This window comes from Choloepus didactylus, chromosome 23 (genome assembly GCF_015220235.1).
Source record: "Choloepus didactylus isolate mChoDid1 chromosome 23, mChoDid1.pri, whole genome shotgun sequence".
Classification (NCBI taxonomy): Eukaryota; Metazoa; Chordata; class Mammalia; order Pilosa; family Megalonychidae; genus Choloepus; species Choloepus didactylus.
The window spans coordinates 10,360,021-10,373,024 of NC_051329.1; the positions used below are offsets into that span (position 1 = coordinate 10,360,021).

A 13,004-nucleotide genomic window follows, 5' to 3' on the forward strand; every position below is an offset into this window, starting at 1 on the left:
TAGTCTTATGCTGTTTCCTTTGTATATGGTGAATTGCTTTTCTCTTGCTGGTTTCAGAACTTGCTCCTTCTCTTCCGTGTTTGACAGTGTGATCAGAATATGTCTCGGAGTGGGTTTATTTGGATTTATTCTATTTGGAGTTCGCTGAGCATTTATGATTTGTGTATTTATGTTGTTTAGAAGATTTGGGAAGTTTTCCCCAACAATTTCTTTGAATACTCTTCCTAGACCTTTACCCTTTTCTTCCCCTTCTGGAACACCAATGAGTCTTATATTAGGAAGTTTTATATTATCTATCATATCCCTGAGGTCCGTTTCGATTTTTTCAATTTTTTTCCCCATTCTTTCTTTTATGCTTTCATTTTCCATTCTGTCATCTTCCAGGTCACTGATTCGTTGTTCAGCTTCCTCTAGTCTTGTACTATGAGTGTCCAGAATCTTTTTAATTTGGTTAACAGTTTCTTTAATGTCCATAAGATCATCCATTTTTTTAATTTAGTCTTGCAATGTCTTCTTTATGCTCTTCTAGGGTCTTTTTGATTTCCTTTGTCTCCCGTACTATGGTCTCATTGTTCATCTTTAGTTCTTTGAGTAGCTGCTCTAGGTGCTGTGTCTCTTCTGATCTTCTGATTTGCGTGCTTGGGCTTGGGTTATCCGTATCGTCTGTTTTTTTCATATGCTTTATAATTTTCTGTTGTTTTTGGCCTCTTGGCATTTGCTGAACTTGATAGGGTTCTTTTAGGATTTGTAGACCAATTGAAGTCCTTATCTCTAATTTTTCAGATCTACAGCTTCATGGAGTACACTTTCTCTAACTAACCAGCAGGTGGCGTCCACAAGCCACCTGTTCTCCACAAGCCAGTTCTCCCCTGCTTTGCCTTTGTGGTGAGTGGGGGAGTGAGTCTTGTGGGGTCCAATTGGTGTACCAAGCTTGCGTGTGTAGTTTGTGTTGCCCACCCTGTATATGGGGCGTGTGTCTGGGCAGTCAGGGAGGGGGGGTGGCTCTAACAATCAAATCTTCCTGGTGATCCTGGAGTTTTAAAGCTGCTGCAATAGTCTAATCCTTCAGTTCAGTCCTGCCATAGTTTGTCTCTGCCACTGACCCACAAGTCCTTGGTATTGGCGTATGGCTCCTGAGACTTGCAAGTGGGTCCCTCTTCCAGGCCGTGCACCCCCTGGTCCTCTGTTGAGGGATGACTATGCTATGGCACAGGTGAGTGCCGTCCCCCCAGGGCGGTTCTGGGCTGCTGGGCTGTGTAGGGAGGCTCCCAGTCTGCTGAAATGATGGCTGAATGGAGCTTTGTTAATTCACACTGCTCCACCTTCCCAGCTCTGGGACAATCAGCTGAGGTTGCAGGGAAGGCTAATGTCCACGCCCAGTTTTGTGTTGTGTGCCTGTTATTTGAAGCACTTCCGTCACACTGGGTTGTCTGGGGCAGCTCTGGGCTATGGGGCTGGCGATGGGCAGGAGTGTTTCCTGTCCACCAGGATGATGGCTGTGAGCGGATACCCCCCTTTTCTTGGGAAGTTGTGGTGTTTAGTGAATTTTCTCAGCCACTGGATTATTGCCTTTTGTCTCAGAGCTCTCTTAGTTCTGCTCTTGACTTGACCTGCCCAAATTGCAAGTCTTTGAAGCTTTCTGTATTGGGCTTCTTAGAGTAATTGTTTTAGAAAAAGAAAAAAGGATTAAAAAAAAAAGGGCCCTCCTCACAGATCTAATGGGTTATTGAAATGCTAAGAGACAAAGCAATTAGGGCCATTGAGGAAAGGTCCACAGGGCAGAGAGATCAGCTTTTCTTCGGGATTTGCATATGAGCCTCAGGGCCTGAGCTCTGCCCTTCCCCTTTCTATGTTCACCAGAACTCCAAAAATCCTCCGCTTTTATTTTGGAGTTTCTCGTGCTGTTTTTTTCTATGTCTGTCTCCTCTCTTCTGGGCTGGCTGCTCTCAGATTCTCTGGTGTCTGTAAATTATGTATTACTAGTTTGGCCATATAGTGAAAACTGAAATCTGTGTTCTTGTTTTATGAAATCATTTTCCCTTCCTGTTTTTTTGGTCACACATATTGTGCTTACCCTTTCACAGGCAACAGAAACAGGAAAACATTTTCCTTCTGTTTCACCTTTCTGAAATTTATTCAGATTGTCATGTCCTCATTAGTGAAAGTAATATTTAGCACTGCATGCTCCACGAGCCTAAAACTCCTTGGAACGGCATTTAGAGACTTTCATTGGGATCTTCAATATAATCTTCACAAGGGCCCTGCTTTCCTTCCCCCAGCCCTGTATCCAACACACCCTATGCCAGGAATGGCAAATAGGTTTCCTCTTTAGCAATCACACCAATTATTTGTGTTGGGAAAGCTGTGTTGAGAGTGACCATAATGCTGTATCTCTGCTTGATTAGCAGGGTCTGCCCTGCACGTTAGAGGGCGGTGAGGGGAGTTTAGCCAACTGCCAAGTTTGAGGCACAGTCCCCAAGACTGCCCTCCCTTCTGCCCAAACGCAAGTTCAGGGGACTCCCCGTTGACCCTTGGGTTTGAAAAGGAGTCACAGAAAGTTCTGAAAGCTGTTTTGCCCATGGTTATGGTTTATTACACAGAAAGGATACGGATTAGAATCAGCCAAAGTAAGAAGTGCAGGCGGAGTTCAGGAGAAGCACCAAATGCAAAGCTTCCATTGCCTTCTCCCCATGGAGTCAGGGTGACAGTATACAGGAGAAGGGCCAAGCCAGAAGTTCAGCCGAGCCTCAGTGTTCAGTTTTTATCGGGGCTCCTCTACCTCCTTTACTAGTCATGATTGATTGACTGACTGACAGCCTACTTGGTTGATATCAGTCCCCAAGTGGACTGATACTGCTTGAAGCAGTCCCCGCCCTAAATCACATTGTTAGACCATCCAGTGTCACCCAGGGCCCCCAGGCAAAGAAAGGCACTTCTACCAGGCATGGCATTCCCAGGGTCCAGGGTTTTTCTCCCAGAAGTCTGAGGCAAAGGCCAGACCCTCTCTTGGGCAAGGTCATATTCTTTCTTATGTGTATGAATGACATACACAGTCATTCATCTGTAAACCAGACCAAAGCCGTAGTTATTCCAGTACTTAGTAACATTTCTATAGCAACAAGAGCCACCTCATCAATTTAGTTGTTTGTGTTTAATTTTTCATTTTGAAATAGTTTCAGACTTAAAAGAAGTTGAGAAAATAGGATAAAAATTCCTATATACCCTTCATCCAGATTCCTCAAAGTCAAAACAATTTTATGTAACAGCAGTACAATTACCATTTCACTGAGGAAAAATCAGAAAATACAAATAAGTAAAAGAAAATAAAAACCATCCACTGTCCCATGATTTAGAGATAATTGCTGTGAATATTTTGTTACTCTACTTTTTTAGGCTGTTTTCCTATGCACATACACACAGACAACACTTGTCCACATGCACATTAAACTTAAAAAACATTTTTTTTAACTTTTCATTTAGAAAAAATGCAGACTTACTTGCAAAAATAGTACAAAGATTTTTCATGAACTTTTTACCCACATTAGGTTAACAGCATCTCCTTTAATCTGAAACATTTTCATAGTCCTGCTTTTTCTTTCTTTGCCGTAACTCTTTAGCAGAATGCCCCTGAATTTGGATTTTTCTCATGTTTCTTCATGGTTAAATTGAGGCTGTGCATTTTTAGCAAGAATACAACAAAAACAAAGTTGTGTTCTCCTGCATACAGCCTACCTGAAGGCACACAGCGGAGAGTTGTCTCTTTCCTGGTGGTGTTAATTTCCATCACGTGGTTAAAGTGCTATCTGCCAGTCTCTCCACTGTAAAGTTATGATTTTTCTCTTTTTAGTAATTAATAAGAAAGTATCTTGTGAGCAGCTTCTTTGAAACTATGTAAAGATCATGCTTCTCATTGGACTTTTTTCCCTACTAATTTCAGCATCCATTGATGCTTTTTGTCTGAAATAGTTATTGCTGTGATTTTTCTGTTTCTGTCATTTTCTCTCTATTTATTAGATGATATCCCACTGGGAGGAAGACTTTTCTTTCTCTCCCATTGATTTGTTATTCAGTTATTTATTTATATCAGTATGTACTCATGGATTTTTATTGTATTCTAGGGGTTATAATCCATTACTATCCTTATCTCATTGTTCAAAGTGCCCCAAATTTGACTATTGGGAGCTTCTTCAGGTCGGCACCTGTGCCCTTTTGACATGTCCCCATCAGTTTTTGAGCACTTCCTTTCATTAATTTTCTGGAACCTCATGGTACTCTAGGCTTACCCATCTCCCAGCCCTGGAATCAGCCATTTCTTTGAGAACTCTGGTTCCCTTCATAGGCGATGGTGTGTAAAACTAGCTGCCGGGTGCTAGATGTGCCCTTTGTACTGGGGTTTCATTGCTTCTAGGCCCCCTTGATGGACAGAACCAAGAAACACATGTACAGATAAACACATTCATATTTACCTCTTTTATATCTATATATTTCTATACATACATATAGTAAAAAACATGAACTCATATTGATACCTCCAATTTCAGTTCAACACCCCCAGGTTCAACCTGGCCTCCCCCTTGCTTATTTGTAACTCCTTTCCCCGACAGTGAGAAACTTGGCTCTTATTTTTCACAATATATTTACTTATGGTTCTACCCTAGAACACCTTGTTTCAGAACTGCTTACCAGTGCGCCTGTGAGAGGCAGATTGCCTACCTAGAGGGCAATTTTTGTGAACAGACCTTTCTACCTTTAGTCTTCGTGTGTGTGTGTGTGTGTATAATAATGTTTTTCAAAGTTACATAGGCTAGTTCTTTTCTTCCCCCTGTCATATTTCAGTCTGGTTATGTTGTTCATTCTTAAGACAGTTAATTTGTTTTTGTTTGTATTCCTTTTTTGTTCTCCCCCCATCCCTGTAGATTCTATTTATTTACTTGCTTATTGTAAGTGCTGAACCATTAACAAGGTCCTTGAAGTCAGAATGATACCGCAGGCAGACAGTATCACTGCCCCGATCCTTTCCACCCGGTGCCCACCAACATCTTGTCGCATTTGTTTCTCATCATTACTGTGTTTCTTTTTGCACAGGTGAGCAGATACATGTATATTTTGTTATTCCTCCTTCTTTGTTATACTATAAATACTGTTTGCACTTTGCTTTTTGTACTTAACTGTATATACTGGAAATCACTCCATGTCAGTTCTTCTTTTTTTTCCCCCAACAGCTACATAATATTCCACACATGACTGTACCATCGTTAGTCCTCCTGCTCTCTTATGTGGGCATTTCCATCACCACCACTCCTGGTGTTTTGAAATTACAAACAGTGCTATAATGAATAATGTTGTTACGCGTATGTGTAACCAACAAGTTAGGCTTTAACAAATAATTATGACTACTGAATCATTATATAGATATTTCTTATTACCTTCTAGTGTATTAGAATAGCTAAAAAGAAATAACCTGAAATTGTTGAACTGTAATCCAGTTGCCTTGATCTTTGATAATGAATATCTAACTATCTAGCTTTTATCTTGTGACCTTGTGATTATAAAAACCTGGTGACTGACCCTCACTTGTACCCCTTTATCCATTTCTTTTTTTTCAACTTTAGAGTCTTACAGTCACAAAGTCAACCTCCTAATGATAATAACGGAACTTGAGTCAGCTCAGAACTAACCAGTGACTTGCTCTTGTAATGGTTAGCTTAGTTCCAGCATAGCTCCACTTCTTTACATTTGTAAATTGTTTCTGCATATACTTATTATTGAAATAGTAACACCCATCTCCCCTTGTTTGAATCCATAAAAACCTTGAGCTGCTTAGACTTGGGGAGGCAGATTTTTAGGCTGAAAGGCTACCTGATCTCTTGCTTTGTGCCTAGCAATAATTTTTTGTCTCTCTCTGAAGCCCCAGTGTCTCAGGAATTGTCATCGGGCTGGGCATCCACTCCTTTGAAGGTATCACATGTACCTCACGTTTTGGAGAATACCTTCAAGGTAGGCTCCTGAAAGTGGGACTGCTGGTGCAGAAGGGAGCGCCTAGGTAGTTTTCTTAGGTACCACCCGACTGCCCACCAGTTTGCATTCAAAGGCAATGTTTCCCCACAGACTGGCTAACAGCATGTGTTATCATACTTCTAAATTTGTGCCACACTGATAGTTGAGAAATGGGATCTCGGTGTAGTTTCCATTTGCATTTTTCTAATTGCGAGGTCAAACGTCTTTTCATGTATTTAAAAGCCATTTTATATTTTTTCATGAATTATTTGTCTTTTCCCATTTTTCTATTGGGTTTTTGTTTCTTTTTCTATCAGTTTTTGAGAGTTCTTGATAGATAGGGATGTTAGCCATTTATTTGTGATTTACATTGCAAATATTTTCTGTTTTATCAGTTGTCTTTTAAGTATTATTTATTTTTTGCCATGCAAAATGTTTTCTTAATGTAGTCAGGTTTATCAGTAATTTTTTTTTTCAGTTGCCACTGGATTTTGAGTCATAATTAGAAAGCCTTTTCCTGTACAGAAGTTAAAGAGAAATTCATCCTTGTTTCCTTCTATAATTCATATGGTTTCATTTCTTTTACGTTAGCCTTCTGAAGCATTGGAGTTTTTACTTGTGTGTGATGTGAGGTATGGATCTAATTTGATGTTTTCCAAAATGGCTACACAGTTATCCCTGCACTTTTTTTATTGTAAAGTCTACCTTTCCCTAGGGATTTGAGGTGCCCCCTTTATCATATACTCAATTTCTTTATGTACTTGGGTCTACTTCTGGACTTCCTTTCCTATTCTGCTGATCTGTCTCTCTCCTCTTGTGTCAGTACTGGGACTTTTCATTATAGAGGCTGAGAGGATGTTCTAATGTCTGGTAGGGCTAGTCTCCCTTTGTAGATTTTGTCAGTTTTTCCTCAGCTATTCTTGAATGTTTATTTTTCATTTGAACTTAACATCAACTTATCAAGCTCCATTAAGGAAAAAGTCTGTTGGAATTTTTTTTTTTTTTTGGATTTCCTTAAATTTATAAGTCAATGTCAAGTCATTCTGTCCAAAAACCAGCAAAGTCTTCCCATTTATTCAAGTCTACTATTATAATTTCGGGAGTGTTTTAAAGTTTTCCTCATATAGGTTTTGCACATTTGTTATCACATTCATTCATCAATAATTAATCTTGTTGTGTTCCTATTGTAAATGGGGTTCTCTCTACCCTTATGTCCTCTCACTACCTATTTTTTTGTGTGTATATGAAGGCATTTTTTTTGCATGTTAGTTTTATATCCTGCTGCCTTGCCAAATTATTTTATTGTTTCAATTAGTTTTACATCAGTTCTCTCAGGTTTTCCAGTATAATATCACAATCATCTTTATATGGAGGTAGTTTTACTTCTTCTTGAATGCCTCCAATTAATTTGTTTTGTCCAGTTGCTTTGGCTCATGCATTGAGTTCAGTGTTGAGGAGCTGTGGGGAGAGTGGGCATCCTTGCTTCGTCCCTGACCTTAGTGGAAACACACGGCACACACTTTTGTGTTCTGGTTTTGCTCTTGCTATTGTTCCTACAGCCTGGGATACTGGGATTCCTTTCTTCACCTTTCAAATTCCTACCCACCCTTCAAGAATGGGCTCAAATGACACTGTCTGTTTGAAGGCTTCTCATACTGAGCACCTCATTCACCGAGTCATAATGCCACACTGGAATTGAACAGATATGCCTGTCACTCTCACCAGGTAGACTGTGCATTCACTGAGGGAGGGCCCAGGTCTTACTAATTTCTGGATTCCTGGGACATGGCCACTGTTTGGCACACATCTGAATTGAAGTTGGATGCTGTATGGCACAGGAATTCCAACCCTTGTCTGTGATACCCTAAGAAAGGTTTAAAAATACCTCCAGTGATATCAGAAGATTCCAAAAATGAAATCAGTTCAATTCCCCTTATTTCTATCCCCTTCCTTTGGGGAAGGGGTTTTTCAAAATTAAAGTATGATAGTGCACTACTGTAGTTCTGTAGTTTAAACAGTGATCATCCATAGCTTTTTCTAATGTGGGTTTTCAATAAAGTTTAAAAAGCAGTTATACATAGCTCAGGGTCACCAAATTGGAAGAAATGTGGGGTTATAAAGCAAGGATTTTATAATAATGTCTCTTCTTAACCAGTTCATGTTGGATTTGAGGCTAATTTCCAGTTGCATGGATGTTCACAAGTTTTCTCCATTAAAAGAAGTTCAGGCATTAGGGAAGGCCTCAACCATCCAGCCATGCAAGATGGATTTAAAGGCTGAAGAGGAAGCACAACCAAGGGAGGGTAGCAAATTGCATTTATCCTAAACCAGTAACAAATTCGGGGCCGATCAAAGTAAACCTAAGCTTTCTAGTCTGTAATATAGCACCATAAACATTATTAAGAGCCATTTATGTGTGACAATATACATTGAACAAACACAGATGCTCTCTTTAGGTTACTTCCAGCCTTAGGACCTTGACCTTAGACAAGATTACACTCTTCAGAGGCAATTGAGACTATGTCTCCAGTTACGCTCAAGGCCAGTGTATCAGCTTCCTATGGCTGCTTAACACTCTAGCACAAACTTAGTGGCTGAAAAAAACACAAATTTAGTATCTTACAGTTTTGAAGGTCAGAAGTCCAAAGTGGGTCTCACTGGGCTAAAATCACGGTGTCAGCAGGACTGCATTGCCTTTTCTGGATTCTGGCAGCTGCCCGATTTTCTTGGCTTGTCCCTTTCTAGCTTCAAAGCTAGCTGTGCACGCCGAGCCTTTCCCACATTGCACACACCGACACTTACTCTTGGCCTCTCTTTCACACTTAAGACCCTTGTGATTACACTGGGCCCACCTGGGTAGTCCAGGTCAGCTGATCAGCAACCTGCATTCCACATGCTACCTTATTCCTCTTCACCACGGGATGTAACATACTCACAGGTTCCAGGGATTAGGGTGTGCGCATATTTGAGAGGACATTGCTCTGCCTACCAGAGCCAACATCACAGCTAATTTGGGATTCCCCAGTGGAGCAAAGGTTCAACAGCTGCTGTCAGAACTGCCACATCGCCAAGGGCATCTTCAGCTTCTGATTACATGAGGATGAGCCAAGAACAGGACTCATTCATTTATTCATTCATTCTGTCATTCAACTCCCACAAGTACTTGTTGAGACCCACGTGTCCTAGATGCGGAGGTTACAATGGTGAGCAAAATAAACAAGAGAAGTTCCTAAATTTGAGATTATAGACTGGGGGTAAAATAGGAAGATATAGATCAAACACATAGTCCAATGACTAAATATATGATAATTAAAACAACAACAACAACACTGTGATAAGTTCAATAAAGAAAAAGTTCAGGGTACTTAGAGAGATTTAAGATGTGGACTGCCCTAAGCCAGGAGGTCAGGATGTCTTCCCTTTGAAACTAATTTTTGAGCTGAGCGCAAAAGGATAAATAAGTTGAACAGAGGAGGAAGGTTCTGAGGGCATTTGCAAAGACCCTGTGATGGGAAAGGGGCATGTGGTGGTCAGGAACCAAAGGATGGCCAGTGTAGTTGGAGAGCACATAGCCAGAGGAGACGGTGACACCAGCTGACACTAGAGAGACTGGTAAGTGCCAAACCATGAAGGAAGTGTCTTGTAAGCCATGTAAATGGCCTTGAAATATTTAAAGAGTTTTTACAGGGAGGGCTGGCCACTAAGAGTTAAATTTTTAAAAGATAACTTTAGCTGCAGCTGCTGTGTGTGAAGACTGGGGTGCAGTGGAGCAAGATGGAAGCTGACAGTCCAGGAGGCTGTTGTAGCATCTGAGAGAGGGTGATTTCTTAAGAGTTGGAGAGAAGTGGCCAAAGGAGACAAGTAATTTAGGAGGCAGAACCAACAGGACTTGGTGATGGGTTGCATATGGGGGCTAGGGGAAAAGGAGGGTCAAGGATGATTTAGGTTTGGAGAATCAGGTTTGATGCTTTACTAATATCACTAGTTCACTTTTGGAAATGTTACGTTTCAGAAATCAAGTAGGTGACAGGATAAATTTGGGTTGAAGTTCAGATTCTAAATTTGAGAATCCCTGGCATATAGATGGTAATTTTAGTCAGTGGTATGGATCAGATCTCTGGGGGAGAGGGTACAGAGGACTGTCCATCGTTTAAAGCAGTAGTTCTCAACCGGGGGTCGTCATATCCTCGGGCATCTGCAATCTCTGGAGACATTTTTGGAGGTCACAGTAGGGCGTGTGTGTGCACTGTTGGCATCCAGTGGTTAAAGGTCAGGGATGCTGCTAAACATCCTCCAAAGCACAAGGCAGCCCTCGCACTGAAGAATTATCTGATCTCAGATGTCACTAGTGCTGAGGCTAAGACCCTGATTTAAAGGCTGGGTGGAACAAGTGTCTGAGTGACCATCAAGTGGGATGAAGACGGAAAACGGTCATTGGCTTTAAGGTTGTGGAGATTTTTGGTGACCACAGTAAGAGCTGATTCTGTGGAGGGGGAGGGCTTCAGAACTTGTGGGTGTAGAGCTGGAGTAGGGAAAGGACAGAACGGAGCTAGCGAGGGCAGGCAGCTCTCCAGCAGAGAGGGGGGGACGGACTGTTATTTATGTGTGTTAAGGACGGGAGACAGTCAAGCATTGTGATGCCGATATTCCTGTCCGGTAGAGGAGGTGCGTGAGGGGCTGGGGTGCAGAGGCAGGCTGGGAGGAACCGGCTCCGGCCTTACCGGAAGCTTCTGTTAGGCGAGGGGAGAGAAGATGGCACCACGCGCCCCAGGATTGCCTCCAGAGGCCCCCGTTGTCTCTCACAGGCTTTCGTCTCCCACGGCTCTGGTGGAAGTTTTGATGGTTCAAGCGGGGGAGTCAGATCATTGATCCCAAACTGGTTTGTCTTGTGCCTTTGAAGTCAGGGAAGGGATTTTTTTTTTTTTTTTTTTTTAGGATGTGTTGGGTCATTAATGAAAGTTCTGGGTGTTCTATGCATCATCACCAAAGATAGGGAGTCCACACTGGCTAAGTTTCTGAAAAGAATAGGTCATCTGGGGACATTTAATGAGCATTAATAAACAGAACAGTTAACTTTTCCCTCCAGTTTTCTTCCATGTTCTTTGGAGCAGTTTCTTCTGACCAGCAAGAACGCTTCAGCCATCCTTTTGACAGTCTGGCAACAGCAAGTGACAGTGAAGAGGACACAAGTAATGGCGGTTTCTTCACATTCTGACATTTAAAAGCGGCGGAGTTGGCCCCCAGGCCATTTATGGCGGCTCACTTGTGCCTCAAACACGTCTTCACACTTAGTATATGAAGATACTGCCTTGAACTTCCAAGTCAATCTTTGAAATGGAGAATGGGCTTCTGTTCTTGTAAATGACATCGTCGTATACAATAGCCATATCTAGAAATAGCAGCTTATCAAATATATATAATTTGCTTTAAATGCATTATCCTATTTGGAAGGCAGTAGTTTTCAGTGCAGGGGAAAAGCCTGTTAGAATTCTTCACTTCAGTGCATATTCACACTGCAGCTTAACATTTCTTTGCCAGTTTTATAAAGGCATTTGAACTTTCTTCAGCAGCCATTTGGAGACCATCTGTATAGCTTGGAAGTTTGGGGATCAGTTGAGAGGTATCTTCTGTATTTGATTGCTAATTTGAGTTTTGGTGCTTTCAGGAATAGTAAAAGTGATGCAACCTTTCCTCATGTAATGCCATGACTTTTTTTGTGTCTATTTTTGTTTATACTTTGTTAAGATTTTAAGTAAAATAACTCCTGGAAAAAAAAAGTAAAGAATAAAAATATATAGCCACTTCTCTCACTTCAGTCTTTTTATATATTGTAAAATTTTATTTCATAGCCTTAAATTGTTCTGCTTTTCAGATGCGATTTTTTTTTTTTTTAATGGAAGTGATGCCATGAGGTTCTCTGAATCATCTGAGTGTGGCAGCCCCGGCTGGCTCAGAACGAGGTGGAGGGTGAACGGCTGTGCTCTGCCCCTTTAAGAACTGCCTCTTACCTGCAAAAGCAAACTACAAAATCTAGCACAAAGACATCATTATGTAATATCTTAAAGTGTGTGCCTCTCCCTCTCCCAAACCTGTTTACAGTCAATTATAACCTGACAAACTAGACTTCTGTAACACCTTAAGTCTTTGTGCAACCATCAACTCACAGGGAAATGTTAACTGGCAAACAACTGTGCTTTAGATTTTGTGAGAAATCCATAAACAAAGGTGGCTGAGTGGGTCAGTATGCTTTTAGAACTGTGAACAGAGTTCTAATTGAAACCAGAACAAATTTGGCTCTTGTAGCTTAGTGATGAGTCATGGCTACCCACAATAACCTAATAGAAACTGAAGTTCATTCCCAAGATGTTCCTCAGTGAATGAAAATTGGCTTTCACCAAGCTTTTTATGGAAATTAGCAATGCCCACATAATTTCAACCGCATCCCTTCACATTGCAGGCTGAGGATTTATGTATCTTATGCTTACACTGATGAGTAACACTGATTTTCTGATATGCATCACAAATGAAGATGACTGCACAGAGAACTGTCTACAGGAGAATAGCTGTAAGGCTCCTTGCTGAAGATGAAGTTTCTGGTGCACTGTAATGGGCAGGGGGACCAGGTTGTGAAGGCATCGTACTAGTAAAAGCCTGGAGGCAGAACCAGTCCGTAAAAGACAGTTACCCTGTTAAATGACTGTATAAAATTTGGATTTTAGAATTTGGATACAAAGTGCTAAATTTAAAAGACACCAGGTTTTTTGTGGCTTCACTCTGTATCAACTGGAAGATCCAAAGCAGCTGGGAAAACATCTGTATCTTACATTTAAGCATCAGTGAATTTTGATGAATTTTTGAGGAAGTTAAACTGATGTAGTAAACCAGCTGGTGAAAAAGAGCCAAGGCAGATAAACTAGTAAAAGAAAATGAAAGCTACAAAGTGCAGTCACTGCTAGATTCACTAACAGACTTGGCAATGAGGACTTGAAAGAAACCAACAAGCTCAA

General features: G+C 41.1%; 1 protein-coding gene across 3 annotated transcripts in view; it reads left to right on the forward strand.

The window, feature by feature from the left end:
* The window catches only part of RAD9B (RAD9 checkpoint clamp component B), a 43,585-nt gene extending 31,792 nt beyond the window's left edge, over positions 1 to 11,793 (forward strand). For all 3 annotated transcript variants that reach the window (XM_037817339.1, XM_037817340.1, XM_037817341.1), the window contains one exon: positions 11,084 to 11,793. In XM_037817339.1, coding sequence (XP_037673267.1) covers positions 11,084 to 11,212 — 129 coding nt within the window. In that variant the 3' untranslated portion in view covers positions 11,213 to 11,793. The remainder of the gene's footprint in view (positions 1 to 11,083) is intronic.
* Positions 11,794 to 13,004: the final 1,211 nt, after the last annotated feature.